The 12,567-nt window shown below is 35.7% G+C and overlaps 2 protein-coding genes across 2 annotated transcripts; both read right to left on the bottom strand.

Moving 5' to 3' along the window:
* Positions 1 to 987: 987 nt before the first annotated feature.
* LOC127845277 (probable glutathione S-transferase 7) lies at positions 988 to 8,337 on the bottom strand. Its single transcript, XM_052376107.1, has 6 exons — positions 8,206 to 8,337; positions 6,901 to 7,035; positions 4,137 to 4,229; positions 3,444 to 3,559; positions 3,023 to 3,127; positions 988 to 1,289 (listed from the first exon to the last, which is right to left on the bottom strand). Exons 2-6 carry the CDS (start codon positions 7,031 to 7,033, stop codon positions 1,125 to 1,127), a joined length of 612 nt encoding a protein of 203 aa, XP_052232067.1. The 5' UTR covers positions 7,034 to 7,035; positions 8,206 to 8,337; the 3' UTR covers positions 988 to 1,124.
* A 2,049-nt stretch (positions 8,338 to 10,386) lies between these two features.
* Positions 10,387 to 12,306, bottom strand: LOC127845221 (actin-87E-like). The gene is made up of 2 exons (XM_052376019.1): positions 12,251 to 12,306; positions 10,387 to 11,561 (listed from the first exon to the last, which is right to left on the bottom strand). The coding sequence occupies exon 2, from the start codon at positions 11,552 to 11,554 to the stop codon at positions 10,415 to 10,417; it is 1,140 nt and encodes a 379-aa protein (XP_052231979.1). The 5' UTR covers positions 11,555 to 11,561; positions 12,251 to 12,306; the 3' UTR covers positions 10,387 to 10,414.
* Between the last annotated feature and the right edge of the window lie 261 nt (positions 12,307 to 12,567).

The following is a 12,567-nucleotide window of genomic DNA, read 5'->3' as shown; positions in this document are numbered from 1 at the left end:
TGATAGTGTGTGATACAAACGATTCTAACACATGAAAACAAATGTACGGCTATTTGACATAAATTAGTAAGTTTGTGAAATAATGGCTTTGAAAAGGTACGGCGAGATACAGACGCAACGTATTAACCCATTTATGCCTAGTGGACTCTCCCATCCTTCTAAAAAAGATCTATTTATTTCCAAAATAAGGGATGTCTAGTATATTTGTTTCTATATTTAGAATATTTCTTTCAGAAATTCCTTTAAGCAAACAGTGCAGACCCTGATGAAACGCCGCATCATGCGGCGTCTCATCTGGGTCTACGCTGTTTGCCAAGGCCTTTTTGCTAGACGCTAGGCATAAATGGATTAAACAAGAATTAATTCGCGTACTGGAAAAACCGGGCCTTATGCACGTGCGCAAAGTGTGGTCCCAGATTAGCATGTGTGGCCCGAAAAGTATAATTAGTCGAGACACTTTCCGTATATTTGGACTTGTTCGTTTAAAAGAAGTCTTTTCTAAACATAAATTCGGTCTTTGAGAATGTTCGACTAAAATTAGTTTGTGCGGACAATGCATATGCATGAGGCCCGGTTTTGCCCATACTCATTTTCATTTCTTGAACATACGACATGTATACGGATAATATGAAGATATTGTTTTGCAACATAAACATGATTCTATTAAACTGTAATAAAAGCATAAATTCATGCGCTTGAAATGTTTTCTATATTCGGATTTTTATATTCGTTCTTGCGCGTGATCATAATGATATAAAACATTTATTGCGGTTCCAGTACCGAAACTCCTATAATTATCGTAACGGTATTTTATATTGCTAATACATATAGATCGTTGTTATGTTAATCCCGAGCAGAACTTTAACGTCGTATAGATTTAACAAATTAATTTCATTCCGATGTATTTTCCACTTCTTTAGCTAACGTGTTCATAATAATTCAATATCATTACTTTTATCTCGTAAACATTTTAACGCGATTCAAAGGCAACTTGCTTCAATGTTTATTTCATATTATAATTTATATAAGAATACATAATACATACTAACAAGTGTACATACCATATAATACCATACCATACGTTTACAATATCTATTTTGTTCAATTATTATGGTAATTAAAGTCTAGATGTCAGTCTTTTTTCTATTGCTGACATATTCCTGTATCTTCGGAATGGCGCCTACCATGTCTCGATGAGCCCGCAATTTCTCGTGCTTCTCCAAGAAGGTTTCCGAATTTTGCACGGCTGTGTCTAAAACAGCATAGACTGCCAAATCTGCTACGGTTAACTGAAATTATAATAACGCTCCGTTTATTATGATATGTATTCATGTTGTTTCCCGAACACAGATTTGACTGTTAAATCGGAAACTGTTAAATACTGGAGAATGAAACTATCGCGTAAGTTAACTGTCTATGTCTCGCATTCGGTGCCTCGGTCACGGTAATACACAGATTACTCTCGCATTGCTGTTAAATGGACATTTTAACAGATTTTGGGATTCTTTGAAGTTTGTATTTGAATGCAAAGAAGTATTAAATGTAAACATTTGCATTAAATATATCCAGTACAAACTAATGATAAAATTTAATTAACACAAAATAAAGAGAGCCAATGAAACATGATGCGTATTTTATACCTTATATACGCAGTCTTTGTCATGTCACAAAATTTAACGTTAACAAAAAAACGGTCTAAATTATTCAATCGTTTGTAACAATTTATAATTGTAAGCTTTTCAAATCGTCAAAAGATGCATATACTGGGTAATTTAGAGCATGGCAAATGTTCAGTATTATTGTTTTCTCGCAATTATCATAACTACAATTAAAATGTGCAAATCTGTAACATTTTTTTCAATTTGGTCCATTCACTTAAAGGTGATAAGCCACACATCTTGAAAGAAAATACATGTTAATCAATACAACTAGATATAATTTGAAAGCGTGCAAAATTGACATTAAATCTTTAGCCCAGTTAGCAAATAATTTATTATTTCTTTTTAATTTTAAAACTGAAAGTAGGATTTCCATAGTTATACGTCCATTTCGACAAACGATTATTTTAAAATTTCCAAGCGCAAAAATAGACGGTTTTCTATCTTGTTACCACCAGATATATTCTAATGGACATATATAAAATTAAATATATAGCCTCATTAGCAAGTAATTTATTATTTTTCAAACGGCACCTCTTTTAAAACCGAAAGTAGGATGTCTAGACGTATACGTACATTCCGACAAACGCGATTATTTTTAAGTTTTAAAGTGCAAAAAAACGGATTTCTATCTTGTAACCACCAGATATGTTCTAATTGGCAAAGATAAAATTTGTTTCTTATTTATACTTAAATTTACTATGCCAGGTTTTTCATTTCAAGGTTTGTGGCTTCAAATGTAAGCTAATCTCGACTACGGATAATTGACTGGATATAAAGTGTTCGGCTTTAATGTGGTTTCTATGTTTTCACTGTCGCATGTATTGACAGTTTGTTAATTAAATACATTCCATGTTGTTTGATCTTAGTTATTCTCAAGAGACAAGCGCAATAAACATACAAAAATATAATTAAATTTCAATGGTGTAACTAAATAATATTAACTGCGACTATTTAAATATACGGACCACCGAAATTATGACAACACAAATTATTGTTTATACGTCGTCCATTATTTTACAACTTGTGTGATGGATATGTGAGATGTTTTGTGACATTTCAAAATAATACGAGATTCCAAGAACATTTCAACATTCTACTACACTTCAGCATTTTTCTTATCCAAACTAGTGACACTTCAAGTTATTGGGCCGTGCTCTGTGAAGATGGCGTTTAATGCAAGTGCATACAGTGTCGTCCCAAGAAGAGAATATCTTTAAACGAAAAGAAAAATATAAGTAGAGCGTGTCGCCAATGATTAGCATGTGCGGGTTGCACGGGCTTATCTGCGACGACACTTTACGCACATGAATTGAACCCCTTTTCACAGCGAACGACCCATATAAATTATATCTTTCACCTACCCCGCTTCCTACTAAATATTTTCCGCCGTTATTATCGAGTTGTTTTTCGAAGTATCCCAAGAATTTGGGATATACTACTTCAGCTAAATGTTTCCCCACCTCTTTCTGAAATGTTAAAATTCATTAGATATTGACATGTACTAAACAAACTATTGTTAATAGATTTGTGTAACAGAAATAGTAGAACAAAATATTCGTTTGTTGAAAAAACTAAAACTAAAAACTAAAACTAATATTCAACCTCGGAACTTGCATTACTCATTAACTGCCATCAAAGTTAAATACATAAAATAGGAATTTTTTTGTATGCATTCTGTCTATAATAGAGCATTGTTTCCTGGTATTTACAAACGGTATTTCATCCGATATGACAGGTACGTATAAATACAGTAACACCACACTACGCACATGTGACACATACCTTTCTCTCCTCGTCCTTTTCGAAGAAGAACTTGACGACTTCCTGAATAAGGTCGTTAATAAGTTCCAGGGTCTGGTCACACAGCGCCTGCTCCCAGCTGTTCTTACCAGCGAGATCTAAATGACACATCAAATGATTTCGGTAAAGTGATACGGGAATGACGGGGAAATACGAGGGGACCCATTTATCGCTTGCCCAAAAGATTTCCGTTGGGCACCTAGAGTTTTCCTAAAATAATATGTCCTCTGTTCACGATTAACAAAGCCAAATTCTGCAAAGTCTGTGTTTAATGCTTGTGCTTAAAGTGACGACGCTTTCCACTGTTTAGGAATTTTTGATTTAAGAAAAACTTTTCTAGCTAAAAATCAAGTCTATGCAGAATGTGTCGTCCCTGATTAGCCTGTGCAGGAAACTCTTTACCCACATACAGTAATTTAAATTTAAATTCTACTGGCTTTTCGCTATGACGAAATGTATAAAGATAACTACTCCCATGGTGGTTGAAGGCCACGTCCTCTTAATGTTATGTAACTCTATAACTCTTAAATTTCAAAAGAAAAGGTTGGTTACTTATAATTCCAATATCCAGAAACTCAGACAACTTAATGCTCGAATTATATCCATTCCTTTCTGCACATACAGAGTTGTAATTGTATATCAAATCGAAAAAACGATTGTTTAAGGCAACTATACCAAACTCTCTAGCTAGGAATCGTGCAATTGCGTTGCTCTGCGCCAGCTGTTTCCCGTCCACCTCAAGTACCGGAACCTGCCCGTACACTAACGCTGAAAGAGGAAAGAAGCTGCTTAAAGGTTCATCATCAACATCAGTCTTTGATATCGTTGACGTAGTCGTCGTCAACATCACAATTTATCCGTCTTTATTTAAAAAAAGTGATTTTTTGTTTTGAGGGGGGGCCTTTCCTACTCATCGTCATCATCATTATCAATACGAACATCATTAGAACATGTTAACACCATAAACACCAGTGTCATTATCATCACCATAATCTTCATCAACTAAAAGTCATATGGTAAGGCATGATCATCATAATCATCATCATCATCATCAACAACAACAATAACAGCAACATCATCGGCGGCGGCGGCTTCGTCGTCGTCGTCGTCATCATCGACATCATCGACATCATCATCCTCATCATCATCATCATCATCATCATCATCATCATCATCATCATCATCATCATCATCATCATCATCATCATCATCATCATCATTATCACCATCACCATCATCATCATCATCATCATCATCATCATCATCATCATCATCATCATCATCATCATCATCATCATCATCATCATCATCATCATCATCATCACCACCACCACCACCACCACCATCATTATCATCATAACCATCATCGTCATCATCATCATCATCATCATCATCATCATCATCATCATCATCATCATCATCATCATCATCATCATCAATATCATCATCATCCTCTTATTATTATACAACGGTAATAGGATTTCATGTCCACACATTAAAATAAAACGGCAATCAAACACAATTTGAAAGACATCTTGATAATTGTTATTATCTCAACGGCTTAATGACCCGCGAGGCTCTGGTTTGCAATATAATGTAACAAATATAGAACATCTTTATCATAGGGCTAGTAGGTGCTTAATTCTATTCGTAACCTCATCCCGTTTATTCAGTAGGTTGACTGATTATATGAAATACCAAAGTAGTACGGCTATGTTTGATATGTCGTATATACAAAATCACATTACGCTATCATAGTATATAATAAGCGATTGCCCTTATATAAACATCGTTTGAAATACGCGATTGTCCTTATCTATACATTCTTGAAAATAAGCGATTGCACGTATCCAACTATATTTGAAATAAATTGTGCACTGTTGTTGCATGAAGCATTATAAAGCTATATTCTTGTGTTGACATCCCGGATTAACGTGGAATAACTAAGATAATTTTATCGAGTGCAGCCTTAAAAGTAAACATCACTTTGCGCTATTGTAAATAAAATCGTAGTCTGCACATTTAAATTAATCCAGTTGTGCAGTCGTATTTTATACACATTGACCATAATAACATTTATCGACTGTTGTGATAGACTAACAATTGAGTCGTGTTCATACATATAAGGAATGTACACGTGTACAGTTTTTACACCATAAGCGAATGTGTGTCTCAATAGTTTCATCATAATCTAAACGGGAATTCTTGCAGTCTGGTTAAAAGGTACGCAATTCGCTAATGAGACTGTGTAACCTTGATTTACTTTATAACTGACGGGTTGCCCCTGACAAGATTGCGAGGATGCGCCGTCTGATCTGGACCTAAGCTGACCTCACAGGGCATAAGAACGTTTTTAGCTTTACAATAAAGAAGTTGTGACTTCACAAAGGGACTTAAAGCTCATCGGAATATACCAGTATATACCAATCAATCAATTAATTAGATCGCCAATCACAATTATTTGGTTCACCAATTATTTAGATCACCAATTGCAAAAGTTTGGAATATCAATTATTTAGATCACCTATCACAATGGTTTGAGTCTCCAATTACTTAGATCACCAATTGCAAAGGTTTGGATCTTCAATTATTAAGATCATCGATCATTATGGTTTGGATCAACGATTATTTAGATAAACAATCACAATACTTTGGGTCATCAATTATTTAGATCAGCAATCACAATGGTTTAGATCACCAATTATTTAGATTACCTATCACAATGGTTTTGATCACTTATTATTTAGACCACCAATTGCAATGGTTTGGATCACAAATTGTTTAGATCACAAATCACCATGGTTTGGGTCACCAATTACTTAGATCACCACATGCAAAGGTTTGGGATCACCAATTATTTAGATCACCCATTGCAAAGGTTTGGATCATCAATTATTTAGATAACATATCATAATGGTTTTGATCAAACATTATTTAGATGACCAATCACAATGGTTTGGATCACCAATTATTTAGATCACCAAACCCAATGGTTTGGATCACCAATTACTTAGAATATCAATCATAATGGTTTGGATCGCCGATTTGTTAGATAATTAATCACAATAGTTTGGGTCATCAATAATTCAGATCATCCAACACAATGGTTTGGATCACTTATCACACTGGTTTAGATAACCAAACACAATGATTTGTAGCAACAATTACATGTTAATTCTTTAGCGATCAGTAGAAGCACATGGTTACATAATTCGAGCGATTGTTTTTTTAAATTTCTATCACATATTGAAAAAAATATTCACGATGAATCATGAAAGTACACAGTGCACATTTTTTTTAATTTTTGATACTGTTTCAAGCTTGTACATGCTTCATTTGTTATAAAACGCATTTATTTCGTTAAATATTTCATCCATGTAAGAATAGACGGAGAAAATATCTTATTGAATATATTTTGCGAGCGGTTCATGATACCTACTTGGTTTGACATTTGGCCACTCATCTCGCGGTATCCGGTTGTCCTCAAAGTCCCTACCTGCCGCCAGAAAGAGGTAACGACTCAGCTCCCCGCGGCCCCGGATGTCAAAGTAGTGAAGTTTGTAGCTCGGCATTGCTGGTTGTTTAGAATAGTATGTTATTATGTGTGGCGAGCATTTTATCAATTCTTCCTGGTTGTCTGAAGATTCAGCGATCTTTTAAATTTGACAACATGAGTAGTGCAAGATGCAGGACGCACCTTTTCCCAAAGGATACATCGCAAAATGTACACCCCATTACTTGTACGTAATCCGCGATAGTGAATATAAAAAAGCTTTGCTGCAACCCCCATCTTTTAGTGTACACTTTAATATAAACAACATACTTAATGACGAAAGACCAAAACCCAGGCAATGTAGCAAAGCATTAATTGTGTTTCCTTTAACAAACTGACTGTATTAGCCGGCGAACAGTCGATTAGGGGATTGGTTACTTGCAACGTGGTACTGTCTTCATTAAAAACATTGTATTTCTTTATGTCACCTTGCCACAAAATTCCATTATTTTTATTAACACTTTCTAAATGAGAAACGCACAGCGTGGTATGTCAAGAGGCTATTGTCAGCTCTGAAAGGAAATGTTCACATGTAACAAATATAAACTGTTTAATAGAGTCATGTTAATGTTTCGTATGTCAATGGCTTTAACGAAGATTTTATATAAATAAAAAAAACGGTTTTCACGATGTGTTGGTTCCACGAACACTATAAGCAATGAGTAATACGACGTAAATGCCGGGAATGAACTGCCACACACACACACACTGATATTAGCACAAGGATGTGGTGTTTTATTGGTAATATATGCATATTTTTGTCCAGTAATATAATTGACAGGTGTAAAGTGAAAACTGCACTGTTAAACATGTCGCTGTTAAGTTATTATTTAATATGTAATATAATTACACATGTTTACTTATAATGTTCATCATAAAAGGCAACATAATACAGGCACCACGATCGATCATAATAATACAATTAGCGAATGTTTGCGCATACAGACCGCCTATTGGCCTATGCTACAGCTATATATACGTTCATTAGAAATGATCAACTTTCACGACTCGACAACCCTTGTTTATCAACATATATGTATATCGGTTTATATATTCATGGTAATTTACGCATAACAAAAAAAAACAATATTATTGATATGCACTACTGCTTATGCATATAAAACACGTGCCTATACAAACTTTACTTGCAATCCACTAAATGTAAATTCTTAAAATATGAAAAAGGCTTACCTGTCTGTCCAGTGGGGAGTGTAAGTAGATTAAGTCAGGTCGACACAAGGTTCACGACTTTAATAGAAGGTTATATAGAACACGAGATAGCATACAACGATGATAAATCAAAGCAAGGTGAGATTAACTGAGACTGTTTCCATACTTAAGGCCGGTGATATTTTATCTGTAGTTTCGTGGATAGTGTTAGAGAAAAGTAAACTTCACTACAAATTTTCAGTTTATAAGCATATGCACATTATGTCATAAACCGTCAATATAGTATTGTTTACGTTGTTTTAATGTAAACTTGCACACTCATATAACTAAATAAATATTACAGTTTTATGATAAACTGCACATTTACCTTAGAACTGAATTGAACACACTCGTTTAACTTTCGAAAAGGGTACTGCAGGATGGTATATTTGTGGAAATAAAAGCAGTCGCTCTCTGCGAAAAGGACGTTTAATGCATGTGCGTAAAGCGTCGTCTCGGATTAGCCTGTGCAGTGCGCACAGGCTAATCCGGGACGACTCTTTCCGCCTAAACTGGGTTTTCGTCAAGAAGAGTATTCCTTTCAACGAAACATACAATAAAAGCGGACAGTGTCGACCCTGATTAGCATGTGTGGACTGCACAGGCTAATCTGCGACGACACTTTACGCGCATGCATTTAACCCCCTTTTCGCAGAGCGAGGCTTAAATAGAAGTTGCCGTTTGGTTCGTAAGCACTTTTGTTTAAAAAGAAAGTGTTTGCGTTCCACAGGATATTATTTATATTTGTATTTCAATACGAGCATTAAACATGTGAATGATCTAACAACTAGAAACCAACAACTCCTGAATATGGGACTTTGAAACCGTAAGTATGTACTAGATTAACATGAAACTTTACAAATGTTTAAATTATTCCTTTAATGACTTTAATCGTAATAATATTACAACACACGTGCGGTTAGTCAATGCGTTAAGAAAACTTGACATGAAAAACGTATGTTGTTATATAGTATAAAACCATTCAAGTGAATTTAAAATCATACATTAATTAGGAAGCATTGTTTAACTTTTCTACGCAAAAATAATCTAAGTACAGACTTAAGTTAATACATACGTATTGTTAAACAATACATTTGACATCAACGAAATATCTCAAAAAGTATATTGCCGAAAAAAGAGTGCATGCATTTATAAGCTCTATATTTCACTGATATGACTACATTATGTGTCATATTACCGTTCACGTAATCCATTTGAAGCAGAGTCTATTCATGGGTCGCTTACTACCCAGGATATATTAACCCATTTATGCCAAGCGTCTAGAAAAAAAGGCATTGGCAAACAGCGTAGACCCAGATAAGACCCATCTGGGTCTGCGCTGTTTGCTGAAAGGAAGTTCTGTAAGAAATATTCTAAATATAGAAATAAATATACTAGACATTCCTTATTTTGGAAATAAATTGATCCAATTCTTAAGGATGGGAGAGTCCACTAAATGGGTTAAGATTCCAAATACCGCTGTTAGTCAATTCATTTCTGATGATGATGATGATGTTGATGATGATGAGGGTGTATTTTTGGTGATGACGGTGATGATACTTAGAACATATCAAGTACAATCTTATTTGCTTAGAACTTTCATCGCATTGCTGTACTCGCTGCCCCTTTCTTAATCCTTATGTTGAAAAGCATATGCGTTGCCGGGTACTACCGGTACCGTTTAAGCTCTCCGCCGTAGATTGTACAAACATTGCGTAGAGAGAAAGTCTGTTGACTACCTGTTGCTACCTGTTCAAACTCTTCAAACTATATTTTTGCATTTATTCGTTTTATAAAACAATTGTACAATTTTATACATAAAGCAATAATGTAAAATGTGGCATAAAACATGTTAACTTGAAAGACCTTGGTAATAAACATAAGCAAAGAACATTGCATGCATAACCATGAACACTTCTTTGTAAATGAAGAACTGTTCACGAGCATTCACTGCTTAACAAATTATATAATACTCATATACCAGGTTCATAAAACACAATTTACGTATTTGAGTATACGTGAATACGTTCAACGGACACATAACATATTAATTATGTTTGCTTTTAAATAGAAGAAGTAATTTTAAGTCAACTGTTCAAGCTGTGCATAAAAAACAAATCATACGAACACATGAAAAACAATTATATTGTTTCTTCCCACGTCATTTTAAATTTCGCGCTCAGTATTACACCTAGAAGCACTTCCGGTGAACGATTCCCGGCCCGCACTCGTCATACTCCTGCTTTGAGATCCACATGGAGCTGAATGAAGTCAGAGAGGACAGGATAGAGCCTCCGATCCACACCGAGTACTTCCGCTCGGGCGGCGCGATGACCTTCACTTTCATGCCGCTGGGAACCAGATTATCCAGCTCCTTCTTCATCCGATCAGCCATGCCGGTAAACATCGTCGACCCACCAGACATCACGACGTTGTTCCACAAATCCTTTCTTATGTCTATATCGCACTTCCTCACCGAGTTGTAGAGCAGTTCGTGTACTCCGCAGCTCTCCATTCCGATAAAAGACGGTTGGAACATGGTCTCCACGCACCGGAAACGCTCGTTTGCAATGGTGATAATCCCTCCGTCGGGTAATTCGTAGCTTTTTTCAACCGACAATGAGCTAGCTGCAGACTGCATTTCGCTATCAAAGTCCGGGGCAGAGTAGCACAGTTTCTCTTTGATATCACGTACATTTTCCTGTTCCGACGAGGATATAAAACTGTACCCGCGTTCGCTCAAGATCCGGGAGAGATAGTGTGTCAGATCCCTTCCTGCGAGGTTCATCCGCTCGATCGCGTGCGGCAGCGCGTACCCCTCGTAGATCGGTACAACGTGGGACACACCGTCACCGGAATCGAACACAACTCCCGTCGTGCGACCGGATGCATAGAGCGACAAAACCGCCTGGATACCTACGTAAAAGGCTGGCGCGTTAAAAGTCTCGAATATTATCTGGGTCATCCTTTCTCGGTTTGCTTTCGGATTTAATGGCGCCTCCGTGAGGAGAACCGGATGTTCCTCGGGTGCCACTCGCAGTTCGTTATAGAACGTGTGATGCCAGATTTTCTCCATATCGTCCCAATTGGTTACGACACCGTGCTCTACTGGATACCGCAGCGAGAGTATTCCCCGTCTGTTCTGCGCTTCGTCGCCGATATAGGTGTCCTTAAGCCCCATTCCTGCCATGACCATGTCGTAGCGAGGACGGCCGGTAATGGCCGGAAACACGGCGCGGGGAGCATCGTCGCCAGCGAAACCGGCCTTGCACATTCCACTTCCGTTGTCAATTACGACGCCGGCAATATCATCATCAAAGTACTGTGACATGATTAGACTGAAAAAAACGCAGATCACAAATAATTAATGAAATATTTTTTCAAAACCGTTTCAATAAAAAATGAAATCATTTCAATTGTAGTTGTTTACTTACGGGATTTATCTCAGAGTTGAAATGGAAATTTAATTTTCCGAAATAAGGCGTATATTTTTATATAAAATATAACAAAATGAAAGTTCTGATATCGAAATATTTATTCGACATACGATCGTTTTATATAGATAATGATCATTTAATATTAAATTATTTAACGTAAGTAACGCATTTAATCGACGTTTTGGAAAATAACGGTGCCGCCGATCACTTAACTCATGCGCCTGAATAAAATGACGTATGTAGTACTCATGCGCCTGAATAAAATGACGTATGTAGTAAGTGATTTTTTTCAAACCGGCACAAGATATGTAATATATTCATAATTTTATTGTATATATTGTTCTTTTGATTATCTTGAGCTATTATTAACAATTTTCATTAACTATTTCTATTTTCATAAACGCATACGATTTAAAAATTAAAAATATTCAAATTCGCTTTTAATAAACTAATGAATGGCACATCTACAATTTAAATTTTAAATTGATTAGAATGAAATACTGTATAAATATTATAGCGATGGATAATAAACTATCGGTTATTCCACAATAAGTATTGCAGTACAAAATGTTACATAAATAATGTCTTACATTGTGCACGTTTTTAAAACAGTTGCTTATTTAACTTTCTGCGTCGTTCACTTTTCTTCGGCGTTTATTGAATGGTGAAACTAAATTGAGGAGACCTTATTTATACCTACCAAATTACCCTGAAATAGTCATCTTGTTATAAATAAATTTGATTCAAACTGCTGAAATTCAATTTACTCACCATTATAGGAAAATGATTTCTCGTCTTTGATCTATTTTTAATTCTGTATACATGCCTGAGTCAGTCCGTTAAACAGAGCGAAGGCTGTCTTACTTTATTGTAATCATAGCTATATTTACCTGACCTATACTGTAGC

Source organism: Dreissena polymorpha, chromosome 9, assembly GCF_020536995.1.
Source record: "Dreissena polymorpha isolate Duluth1 chromosome 9, UMN_Dpol_1.0, whole genome shotgun sequence".
NCBI classification, from domain to species: Eukaryota; Metazoa; Mollusca; class Bivalvia; order Myida; family Dreissenidae; genus Dreissena; species Dreissena polymorpha.
This window is presented reverse-complemented; position numbering and strand designations above follow the sequence as displayed.

Coding starts and splice junctions, on each gene's coding strand:
- LOC127845221 (XM_052376019.1), bottom strand. CDS start 11,554: ATGTCACAGTACTTTGATGATGATATTGCCGGCGTCGTAATTGACAAC.
- LOC127845277 (XM_052376107.1), bottom strand. CDS start 7,033: ATGCCGAGCTACAAACTTCACTACTTTGACATCCGGGGCCGCGGGGAG. Junction 4,230..6,900: donor GTGGCCAAATGTCAAACCAA/GTAGGTATCATG, acceptor TTCCTCTTTCAG/CGTTAGTGTACGGGCAGGTT. Junction 1,290..3,022: donor AATATTTAGTAGGAAGCGGG/GTAGGTGAAAGA, acceptor TTATAATTTCAG/TTAACCGTAGCAGATTTGGC.